Genomic DNA, 12,500 nt, shown 5'->3' on the forward strand with positions numbered 1-12,500 from the left:
GCGACGCAGTCGTTCGAACGCAGTTTCCTGTGCCACGTGCGGCGCAGCTTGATAGCAACTCACTCTTTAGTACTCACAATGTCGTCCACGGAGCAACTCATAGAGGCTGTTCGCCATCAAAGAGTGCTGTATGACACTAGTCATCCTGATTATATGAGAGGAACTTATAAGGACGAGTTATGGGCAAATTCTCCATGTGTTTTCCTCTTCTCCATGTATTCACTCCTCCACACTGACCTCTGCTCTACAAATGTCATATAATAACATTACTTTCTCGAACTCGTTTTCTGAGTCGGAATCGGAACTAAGGTTTCCAAAGTAATTTTTGGCAACAGCCATGATCAACACTACCACACAGGACGACAGCCTGCTTCTCAATGTGCGCACCACGCCTGTGCTGGGCTGTGCTGCCCTGCCCTGCCCTGCGTCTGCCCTGCTCTGTGCTGCCCTGCGTCTCAATGTGCGCCTTGCCTTAGACGGGTTCTCATGCGTGTCTTTTTTTCTGTTTGATGGTGCATAATCCTTGGTTGATTTACAAAAATAATTATTACATCCTTGAAGCAGATCGTGTAAAAAATTCTTATTTTTTTATTGGCTTCTGGATATTGATAAATACTGTAGAGTAGGACTGACAAAAGAAAAAAAAAAAAAAGAAGGAAAGTTATAATGCATTATGTGGCCCGCTAACATCTGGGAAATAATATGTATTATCTTGAAGTGTTGTCAGATGAAGTACAAGTATTTGTTCTCTTTCAGCCATTGAGCTGGTGGGTCCTTCAAAGCGCACATACACCACCGTGGTGATGAACGTGGCGTACTCCTTCACACTCATCCTGCTGGCAGGTGTGGCCTATCTAGTGAGGGACTGGGCACAACTCTCCCTTGCTACCACCATTCCCTTCCTCTCATTCCTCTTCTTCTGGTGGTAAGTCTGGCTGACCAAAGACAGATAATGATGTCTAGCATAGTTGTGCATCACCATGAATCTCTCTCACTCAGACATGTTTTGAAGCAATGAAAAAATAATCTGAAGAGTTAGGTAAGCCATGAGAGAGATTGAACCCCAGACAGGATGCCCATAGAGACACTGAGAAACTGAGCTGAACACAATAAATTTTTAGTTGAGGCTTTGGCCAGGAATTGAACCCCAGAACAGAAGGGCAGTGGCTTAGATGTCAGGACCATAATGATTGTTAGGTTTCAAGATAATTCTGGGACCTTTGTAACTTCTGGTCACTACAAGATGGCCAATATATTTAAATAGTATGCAAGATTTTAATTGTAAATCAGTAACATGTAGTGAGGACATTGTTTCATCCTCCCCTGGTGTGTCACTGTAGGGTGCTGCCAGAGTCTCCCCGCTGGCTGCTGGCTAATGGTCGTCTGGATGAAGCAGAGAAGATCATGAAGAAGATGGCCAGAGTGAATGGCAAGACTCTCCCTCAGAACTACATGGCCACGCTCAGGGTAAGACCTTTCCATACGGACTTTAGCAGTGCATCAATTTACACATCACTTCAAGAAATTTCCTGAATTTGTATCCAAGAGGCTTTTTCATGTGCATTATGTGTATTTTTTATGGCAATGCTTCTCTTGTAGTTCAAAATGGCTACAACTTGCTATACAAACCAGACATATTTTGAGGGACAGATGAATAGTATCTATTGTACTTTACAAAACATGCAGGCAGAAACACCTAGAATTTTTAGCTTTTGAAGCATGATACAGTATTCCCCCAGAGAAAATATGAAGTGGAGCAGTACATGGCAGGCAAGGAGGAGAAGACCACCACCCCGAGGACCTATGGAGTGCTGGATCTCTTCCGCAGCCCCAACCTTTGCCGCAAGACCATTATCGTTACTTTCATTTGGTAGGCTGCCTTCCTCCCTGGTTCCTTTTTATATGTTGTTGCTGTGAGGTACATGGTGGGAATGACTGTCTGTTACCATCATATTTTTAAACTTTAATTGTTCTTAGGTCATTTAATATCACCCTGTTAGATCCACTTGTCTTATGATGAGAATGTAGATCTTATGTTTGTACAGTTTTGGGGAGGAGATTAGTAAAATTTTGAAGTATTTTTTAACTGTCTTCATCCAGGAAAACATGCAGGAAATCCCAAATAGTGAGCAGATGTTTAGAACAGAAGAGAATGAGAAGCTGACATATATTACCATAACTGAGGAGATAGTGGAGCTGGAGATAGATAGGCTGAAAAAGTTCAAGACACCAGGACCAGATGAAGTATATCCCAGAGTACTTAAGTAATGCAGAGGTTATTAGTGAACCATTAGTTTCTGCCTTTAGGAAATCACTTGAGACAGGTGAAGTACTAGTAAATGTGGAGACAGGCAAATGTAGTACCCATCCTTAAGAAAGGAGATAAAACTTTAATGACCAATTATAGACCTGTCAGCTTAATTTCTGTTGTAGGTAAAGTAAAGGAGTCAGTAATAATGAAGAACATTAGGTAGCATTTAGGCAAACATAACTTGATAAATCAGTCACAGCATGGCTTCATAAAGGGGAAATCTTGCCTGACGAACTTATGAAATTTTACAATAAGGTTTATGAGGCAGCAGATAATGGTGATAGTTATAACATCTGGACTTCAGTAAAGTGTTTGGCAAGGTACCCCATCAGAAGCTCCTGAGAAATTTTAGGGCACATAGGATAGAAGATAAGGTGTTAAATTGGATCAGGTCATGGCTAAGTGACAAGCAACAGAGAGTTATAATAAACATCTGTAAATACGAGTGGGGTCAGGTAATTAGTGGGGTGCCACAGGGATCAGTATTAAGGCCATTGTTGTTTTTTATATATATCAATGACTTGGTTAGTGGAATTGGTAATGATGTTAATAAATTTTGCTGATAACACAAAGATAGGTTGATTAATTAGGTCAGAATCGGATGCAGGAAGATTTGGATTGGATGAACGAATGGACAGACAGATGGCAAATGCAGTTTAATATCAACAAATGCAAAGTACTTAGCACAGGTAGAGGAAACCCACACAATATGTACACAATAAACAATGAAGCTCGGGTAGGTTCAGGGTATGAAAAGATTTAGGAGTTATAGTTAGCTCTGAACTCTAAGAAAGCAATGCATAGAGACCAGAAACAGGGCAAATGGGGTATTAGGATTAATTTTTAGGAGTTTTAAAAGTTGTAGTCATGAAGTAATATTAAAGTTATATTTGGTGCTGGTCAGACCTCATCTAGACTATGCTGTGCATTTCTGGTCCCCATATTACAGGAAGGATATAAGACTATTGGAATAGGTACGAAGGAGAATGACTAAAAGGATACAGGGGATGAGGAGTATTCCTTATGAAGCAAGACTGAAGCTGTTAAATTTACATTCTTTAGAGAGATGTAGGTTAAGGGGATCTGATAGAAGCTTTTAAGTGGTATAAGTAAAATTCTTAGGATCAGTAACCAGGATAGAACAAGAAATAATGGGTTCGAGCTTGAAAAATTTAGGTTTAAAAAAGAGATAGGAAGGAATTGGTTCTCAAATAGAGTGGTAGATGAATGAAAGCGACTCAGCAATCAAGATGTTAGTGCTGAGTCATTAGGGAGCTTTAAGAGAAGACTGGACAGATTTATGGATGGGGTTGATAGGTGGAAATAGGTAGGTATGTTTCTTACAGGGACTGCCACATGTAGACCTGATGGCTTCATGCAGCTTCCATTATTTCTTATGTTATTATGTTCTTATGTACAGTGTAAAAAAAGATTGAGTATAATATTTATCTAAGTTTTTAATTATGTATTCTAGAGGTTTTCTCATTTCTTTATTTCTTATATGGGTATGATTCAATTTGGTAGAAATAGATCTCATTTTATTACAATGTAAAAAAGGATGACTCATATTTATTTATTTTTTTCTGTAAGAGTGAGAGATAGAGAAAATGAGCCACTTCTCTCGAAAATATCCCCTCTTGTCCTTAGGTTCACCAACACCTCAGTCTACGTGGGTCTCTCTTACTATGCTCCGGCACTTGGGGGAGATGCCTACCTCAACTTCTTCCTGGCAGGAGTGGCTGAGCTGCCCACCTACCTGTTCCTGTGGCCCTCCATGGAGTACTGGGGTCGCCGCTGGACCCTCTGCTTTTCCATGATAGTGGGCGGCAGTGCTTGTGTGGCCACTGTTGTCACTCAGGAAGGTCAGTGGAGATGGAGGTGGTAATGATTATCTGTTTTCTGTATGTCTGTATTTCAACACTTCATTCAATCTTTCTGAAAATATTCAAAGCCTAATGGATTACCTGCTTTATTTTATTTATTTTCTTTTTACATCTTACTATTTCTGATCAAAGGTTTCAGATTTACAGCATTATTTGTGTTGTATCTATCTGCATTTCAGTACCTTGATATTACTTGAAAGATTCTTGGTCTGTGATGTTAACCTGGACAGACAAAGTCCCTAGCCATATCTTTTTATAGATAAAGTTTGTAAACAGATATCCTTCACTGAAAGTGGGAGTTAATTATTACACTGTCAAGAGCATGAGGGAGACTTGGGAAAACTGATGCTTATCTAGTCACAGGGTAACATTAATATGAAGGGCTGCCTCCTCAATTAATTTTAGAAGTGTTCATCCTTCCACAAGGCTACCAAGTGCTACTCATGGTTTATCATTCTTCCTGTAATGGCAATAGCTTATAATCCCCTCATCTCCTACACAGTGTTACCAGAAACAAACATCATATTTATAAACTTTGTGTTTGTCTCTCTGGAATGTATAGAATGAGGAATGCAGATGCTGATTAGCCATTATGTTGCTTAATGCTGGTTTGCTCAGTGATGGTTCTATGATAATTTGTACTGTTTATACTGCAGGATCTCCAACATATCTTTTCTCACAGACCCCACAGTGACACTGGTGCTGTACTGTGTGGGCAAGTTTGGCATCTCCTCTTCCTTTGTGGTGCTGCCCTTGATGGCCTCTGAGTTGTACCCAACAGTGGTACGAGGCATGGGTCTCTCGGTGTCGTCTGTGGCAGGGATGATAGGGCCTGTGGTCATCCCTCTCATCAACCATTTGGTGGGTGAATAGGATAGTGGAAGGTTATGGTGTGTTTCATTACATACTTTTATATTTATAGTCTACTAGGCTTTACACATTTTACATTTAGACAGTCCATTGTAAATTTTTAGCACTGTTCTCGCACATCTCAGAAGGTCTTTCACTGTATACATTGCATTAACATATTCTGGTGATACATACATTTGCACTCGTGATTGCTTACCCATAGAGAATGAGAGAAAGTGACATACCAAAGGATTCATTTGAGTAGCATAGAGCTGGGAGGTTTACAGGGTATACTTAAATGAAGAAGAGCTAGTGGTATAATGTGTTGCAAAGCATATTTCTTTTATTAGTTTAACCAGCGTAAATTGCTGCTCATTACTGACTGAAAAGAAGAATCAAAGTATAAAATTTTGAATTGGACATTACTGTGGCTAATTAGCATATTTGAGCTAATGCCAAGTTATATACCAAGGAGATTTACCTTAGACACAATACTTAGCTGAAGTCTTGGGTGGAATGTCTGTCTGAGGTAGTAGTAAGCTAGTAGGAAGAGTGGAACTGCACTGGACATTGGTTGGAGTATAGCTAAGCTGAGTGAGAGTGGGTTGTGTAGCTTGGACTGTTCCTTAAATCTGACTGCTTGAGTGGGAGCAGGAGTGTAATTCTGATCACTACTCAGTATGACTGCTTGAGTGGGAGCATGCAACTCTGATCGCTCCTCAAGTGTGTCTGACTCATGAAATACGAAGCAAATACAGAACGGTTCTGTTCTGGAAGCCCAGATCTGCTAGAACTGGATCCTCATTGGCTCATCCACGTGTTATGGTGGATTTATACTTTAATTGAAATTATTACGTATCACCTGAAAAACTGTTGGAACAGTAGTTCCAACATTGCATTGGATTTCAGAATGTATTGTAGGAAAAAATATTTAAAATGAGTTAAGTTATTACAAGCAATAATACTTACCTAAGTAGTATTTAGGTTCCAAAATAGATAGAGGAACCTCAAGAGGTTGCTCAAACTGTTTTACATAAAAATGACCCACCTCCTGATCAAAGATGCCACTTTATTTAAGATGTTGCAACACTTTATGAACATAAGAATATATGGGAAGCTGCAGAGCCATCAGGCCTATACATGGCAATCCTTGGATGAAACAAACCTACCTATTTCCAGCTATCATCCTCATCCATCCATAAAATCTTCTTTTAGAATTCCCTAATGACTCACCACTAACTACTTGATTACTGGGTCTCTTCCATTCATCTATAACATTCTATTTGGGAATCAGTTCTTTTCTATCCTCTCTGGCAAATATATAAATAAAACAAAACAGTACATGGAAGCTGTTGGAATGGCAACAAGATTAATCTACCACTTTGCCCTCCAGGGGTCAGAGATGATGGTGCTGCCTCTCATCATAATGGGGATACTGTTGAACCTTGGTGGGGTGTTCTCCCTCCTGCTGCCTGAGACCCTCCACCAGCACCTGCCACAAACACTGGAGGAGGGGGAGGAGTTCGGCAAGCACTGGACCCTTGCAGACTACTGTACCTGCTGCCCCAAGAGGTGAGTGGTTGTCATGATGCTTTTATGTGGATGATGTTCAGTGGAGTAGATATTATAAATTTTGTTGTTCTTGATCCCTCCCTATGTCAGTTACATGAATCACTTTACCAGCTTTTTCAGACTTCTGCAAAGGATCTGGATTGTTTTAGAGATTTATTGAGCTGATTAAGTTCTGATCTGTTTGAGGATTCTTTCAAGGCTTCATGAGTCGTTTCATAGTTAGGTGACATACATTTGAGTGACAGTTCCTGTTTGGCTGCCATCTTGTGCAGTAAAGTCTTGTTGGTCTAAGCTTATACATTCTCTAGATTTGCTAATAAAGGAGTCTACTGCAACAAGACATCACACCAGAACCATGGCATACGGTTATAGAACACATTGAAGATTGTAAAGTAGAAAAATTCGACTACCAATGTTTGAATCTGACCACCAATGATTGAATTAATGGTACAGCTTTAATTATATCTCAAGAACTTCTCTCTCTTCCCAGCTATATAGTCTTGTTTGTCTTGTTTGCAGGCCGAGCAGTGCCAATAGTAGGACAGTGCCAACAAGCTACAGTGATGGCACCCAGGAAGTCAACACCCTCCTCTCCAGCAAGAGTGATGATGGTAAATCTGAAAATGACCTGAGGAAGAGAAGCTCCCAGCAGCAGCTTTATGAGAATGGCAGGAAGAGTCAGCAAGTGGGTGAGGAAGGAAATGAAGGAGAGGAAAGTGCAGGAATGAACCAAAGTCTCGTTACTTCTAGCCCAAAGATTACGGTTGTTTAGAGTGGAAGGAATTACAGCAGTCTGAAAGGAAGAGGATATCAGCTGTATTAGTGATCTACAGCACACGTGGTTGGAGAAAAATAACTGCCATTGGGACATTTCTGGACATCACAGTCTTCCATTCTGAGGGAGAAACTTGTAGGCATCTTGGGGAAAAACAAGGAACACCACTTTTCTTTAGTTGTGTGTGAGTTGGCCTCCTTAAGAAGTACAAGAATGTGTCCTTATTATGGGTAAGTAACTAAGGATCATGCACACGCTTCTTTGTTTGTGTAGTTTGTATTTTCGCTAATATGTAAACTTGAATGAGAGGGTGGAACTAACCAGGGTGCAGTGAAGTGCCAAATTACTGTAAGAATCTAATGCTATAGTAAAGTGTAACAGTAGGTGGCATTGTATCTGGTTTAACAAAGAGGTGTAGAGGGACCATCATGTATAGTTAAATCTGTGTTGGTTTTCATGTAGTTTTTCTTCTTTTTGTGTCTTCCCTTAGCATTTGTTCACTGACTTATTGGATGCTTGTGAGATGCTCTGATTATTTGTAGAGTTGCTGCCTGCTGTGACTTGCTCTGTCTTTGAGGTTTGAGGAGAGGCTAAGAGGGAGGGAAGGAGTAGTTGTGTGTGTGTGTGTGTGTGTGGAGAGAGAGAGAGAGAGAGAGAGAGAGAGAGAGAGAGAGAGAGAGAGAGAGAGAGAGAGAGAGAGAGAGAGAGCGAGCCTTTCCTCTTCCCCCTGAAAAAAAAATATGAGTCAAGCTTGTCTGCCAAATACATCTTATTTTATACATGACTGATGGTTGGCACAGCTTGGCAAAATATACTAATTACAGGAGAAAGTAATACAAATTGGATGAATGGGTGCATGATTATGGAAGCATTTGTCTCTGTTATGGAGTTATATAGAATGAAAAGTATTTTTGGGGGAAATTAACATTTTTCAATTTAGTTGAAAGTTTAAGATCTCTGTAATTAGGTCAAAATCTGGGAAAGGTTTTCTCTTAATTTTTTGTTACCTTTGAGTGTTACCACAATTTTTCTCAAAAGTTTCACATGAAATATAACTTGTGCAACATTCTCTCTCTCTCTCTCTCTCTCTCTCTCTCTCTCTCTCTCTCTCTCTCTCTCTCTCTCTCTCTCTCTCTCTCTCTCTCTCTCTCTCTCTCTCTCTCTCTCTCTCTCTCTCTCTCTCTCTCTCTCTCTCTCTCTCTCTCTCTCTCTCTCTCTCTCTCTCTCTCTCTCTCTCTCTCTCTCTCTCTCTCTCTCTCTCTCTCTCTCTCTCTCTCTCTCTCTCTCTCTCTCTCTCTCTCTCTCTCTCTCTCTCTCTCTCTCTCTCTCTCTCTCTCTCTCTCTCTCTCTCTCTCTCTCTCTCTCTGTATACTTAAGCCCACTTTGTGTTCAGTCTACCCTATTATATTAATTTTCTCTCTCTGCCATGATGACTCATTTCTGTGCCCAAATAATATCATGATCATGCTAAAATATTAGTATTGTTATTAATGTATATGTGTATGTATGTATGTATGTATGTACCTATGTATATATGTATGTGTGGATGAATGGACAGATGAATGGATGGGTGGATGAATGGATGGGTGGATGAATGGGTAGATGGGTGGATGAATGGATAGATGGGTTGATGGATGGATAGATGGGCTGATGGATGGAAGTGTAATTTTAGTAAAATTATGAAAGCAGGAAAAGGATAACATTGTCAGAGTTCTCAGGCTTAGTTCATATGAAATAGTAAAATGTATTCCTGTTGTTGAGGAAACTGTGACTTCGATAAAAGTATAGAAGTATTTATATCAGATAGAGGATGAAATACTGACAAGGAATATAATGTTTTGCCTTAGAGCATCATAGAAACACTGAGAAATTGATATGACGGCAGGATAAATTGGCCATGAGAGGATGAAAAATTGACAGAAAATATGATTTCTTTGCTTGGGAGTACCATGGAAACACTGAGAAACTGATCAAAAGCCAGGATATATTGGCCATGAGAGGCTTTCACTGGGAATTCAACCACTTTGAGGACAGTCATGGAAACACAAGTCCAATATGTTACCATTCAGACCAAGGTGATCACCAAAGTCTGAATGGATTTCACTTAGCCTTTACTCTCCTGATATTAGAGATATGATAATAATTAGTATCTCATTATACAAGAAGTTAGGAGTGAAGTACCTAGATGCTGAAAGTTGCATTTGCTTGTGAATAAATGGAATAAATGCTTTGTTAGGGAGTCTGCATCTTAAGTGATATTGATGACTGTCTTTGTTTGTAATGTTATCTACCTCAGATATTGTATGATCAAGGTTGCATAAGTACTGTACATATATGTTTTTTAGTTATATGAACCTTTCTTTAATGTATCAGACAAGTAGTGCATGTAATCTTGTAGTTAGCAAAGATTTGAGAGAAAGGTCATGTATGGACCTATGATTAAGAGGACTTGATCCACCCAAGTGATGTACTATTTGAGCATTTCTGTTGTATATAATTAGTTCAGACTGCAGGTGGTGCTTTGTGATGCCCATAGAACTGCATGTCTACCGGGGTCTTCCATATGATTTACAAGTCATTGAAGAAAAGCACCATAGATTGTTGAAAGTGGTTGAACCCAGCACTGTGAGATGATTTGGTGTTGAGATGCCAAGTGGATACATAAGAAAACTAGATGATGGAACTCTTCAAGAAAGGTTATGTGTTAAGTGAGAGGTGGTGTTGGATGTAAGGAGGATTGTGACAGGATAGTTGTGAGACATGACATAGAAAATATGCAAAATCTATGGACAGAAGCAAGTAAACATTCATCAAAGTAAGTTATTCTGTTGTTTTGTTGTTTGACTCCTGTTTCATATTTGCTGTTTACTCTCTTGGGTATAAATTAGTTTCTTTCAGATAAGAGTTTATAGCTATGGCTCACTTTATGTAATTAACTGTATCTTGTGTCCTTTTGTGTTGATACATAAGTAAGCTGGGGTTTGTTATATATTGTAGGTTACTTTGTCTTTAGTTAGGGATTATTTTTGTCTGAGAACAACTTCTAACCACTTTCCATATGTTATTGTAAAGTACAGTTATGCAGTGCTTTCCATGGATGAGTGTATGAAGGAAAATGTTTCTAGTGCCACCATCAGATATTGTTACTTTTGCTAGATGTTTTGGAAGTGGCAGTGGGAACAGTGAAGGTGAGATGCCTTAGAAGTGCCCATGAGGACAGTGGTGTTATGGTGTGAGGCTTGATGGAGTAGTGTTGAGTTGAGTGATATGTCAAGCATCAAGTGAGAGCAGTGAAGCTCTGGTGCCTTGGTGATAGTACTGATAAACCAACTATGTATTGTGAGATTTCACTGGACTCATTAGGTACCTACTTGATCTAGAGTTTGAAAATGCATGTTAACCCTTTCACTGCTAAAACAATGTTTCTATAATTACTTATTGAGTTTTAGTTATTTTTTTTTACTACTGTGTTAAATAATTCTATAGCATAGAAAGAAAATCAATTTCCCATTGTCTTTTTTCTGTGTTCATGCACTTTTTAAAAATTTATATTTTGCTCTAAATGTTAACAAAGGATGACTACAACAGTGAAAGGGCTCATAACATTAGTGTGGAGTATGCCTGTATTAGTAACATCCTTAGAATAAGATCATAGTTGTAATATAATGGTATAAGAAACATATATTGAGATTTTGTGGACCATGTTTCACTGTTCATTGTATAGAGGTACAACTGTACAGTAGTGGGTGGTGGTGTCTAGTATTAACAAGCCCTTCACTGTAGAATGCTGAAGACCCTTCTCATTGGGATACAAGTAGACTGATTGTGTATTTATAGACTAATCACGAATGGTTGGATCAGTTACCTGCCATGGTGCTAGGAGGTGTAATGATAATGGTCATGCATGTGTCCCTTCCCAAGTATGAGTATTCAACTGTCAGGACTAACCTAAAGTTGTGTAGTGAACAAAGTCTAAATGTAGAAGGTATGGTTGTCTGTAGTGAGTAACCAGACATAATAAAAACATACCAAATTGAGCTTTATAATTCCATGCCTGTGAAATATGATGAAAGTCCATAATGATTTTATAGTGATGACTTTATTTACCTGCTTGTTTTCTTGTTTCTGCAGATCTTGCCTGTCTGCTGGCCACTATGTAGAGCAAGGGAGGATGGGTAGATGACAAACAGTAAGTGGTGAGTGTTAAAACATTTTATTCCTTAGTGACGCCAAAAAAAAAGTAGTACATCTGTCACTGCCTGTGCAAGTGTGGCAGAAACGGTGTTGTGGCCACGGCAATGTTGATTAGCAAGGCGGTGGGCAGGGCTGGGGCAGGGGAGGAATATGTATGCTTAAGTCATGATCTGTGGTGGCTGGTGCTGGTCTCACACTCCCTTATGTGCCCCTGGGGAGAGAACAGGATGGTCTGTGAGTGGTGTGACTGGAAATTTTGGTAGGGGAGAGAAAAGATTAAAGTTATGGGTGAGGATGGTAGGTGAAAATTGGTGGATATGGTTTGTTTCATGCAGGGACTGCCACATGTAAGCCTGATGGCTTCTTGTAGCTTAATATATTTTCTGTTCCTAAGTCTGTGGATTTGGTCTGGTCTGCTTCCTGTTTTCAAGACAAGGTGTTGATTGTAGGAATCTCCCTTAATTGCTTCTGTCTGTGAGGTATGTTGAAAAATAAAAAAAAATGTTTAAACTACTTTTTGTTCTGGGATATCAGCTGGAGGTGAAGTGCATGCATGTCTATAAAAAAAATGTAGTGAAGGTGTTAAGGATAAGTAACACTAACTACATCAAAGCGCAACTCAAATTAAAATATAAAAGGGAAGAACGAGTGTCAGTTTCTGAAGAGTGATACTAGAGAGGAGCTCCGCTACCAAGGGAGAAAAATACGTTAGAAAAATGTGTCAAGATACCGTAGTTACAACACGTGTTAAGATTGGGGGTCTCTCATCTCATTGTTTAACAAGTCACTTAAGATGGGGTGTTGAAGCGATTTTTTTTTTGGCTCAAACACTATTGAGTCTGGCTAATGAGGCGAATGCGTGACGTTGGAAGAGTCTCTCTCTCTCTCTCTCTCTCTCTCTCTCAAACAGTGTAGC

At 39.5% G+C, this 12,500-nt stretch overlaps 2 protein-coding genes across 5 annotated transcripts in view; one reads left to right on the forward strand and one right to left on the reverse strand.

Annotated features, from left to right (window-relative positions):
- Positions 1-8,102, forward strand: part of LOC135104898 (beta-alanine transporter-like) — a 39,910-nt gene extending 31,808 nt beyond the window's left edge. For 3 of the 4 annotated variants that reach the window (XM_064012649.1, XM_064012644.1, XM_064012658.1), the window contains 7 exons: positions 757-925; positions 1,341-1,467; positions 1,740-1,870; positions 3,959-4,173; positions 4,877-5,055; positions 6,437-6,615; positions 7,135-7,563. In XM_064012649.1, the coding sequence (XP_063868719.1) occupies positions 757-925; positions 1,341-1,467; positions 1,740-1,870; positions 3,959-4,173; positions 4,877-5,055; positions 6,437-6,615; positions 7,135-7,387 (1,253 nt within the window). In that variant the 3' untranslated portion in view covers positions 7,388-7,563. Of the gene's footprint in view, positions 1-756; positions 926-1,340; positions 1,468-1,739; positions 1,871-3,958; positions 4,174-4,876; positions 5,056-6,436; positions 6,616-7,134 lie in introns of all 4 variants that reach the window. The other variant, XM_064012668.1, reaches the window with a different exon arrangement.
- Positions 8,103-11,587: 3,485 nt separating this feature from the next.
- LOC135104930 (uncharacterized) overlaps positions 11,588-12,500 on the reverse strand; it is a 24,834-nt gene continuing 23,921 nt past the window's right edge. The window contains exon 5 of the mRNA XM_064012714.1: positions 11,588-11,795. The gene's annotated coding sequence lies outside the window, so the exon portion shown is untranslated. The remainder of the gene's footprint in view (positions 11,796-12,500) is intronic.

Source organism: Scylla paramamosain, chromosome 1 (assembly GCF_035594125.1).
Source record: "Scylla paramamosain isolate STU-SP2022 chromosome 1, ASM3559412v1, whole genome shotgun sequence".
Classification (NCBI taxonomy): Eukaryota; Metazoa; Arthropoda; class Malacostraca; order Decapoda; family Portunidae; genus Scylla; species Scylla paramamosain.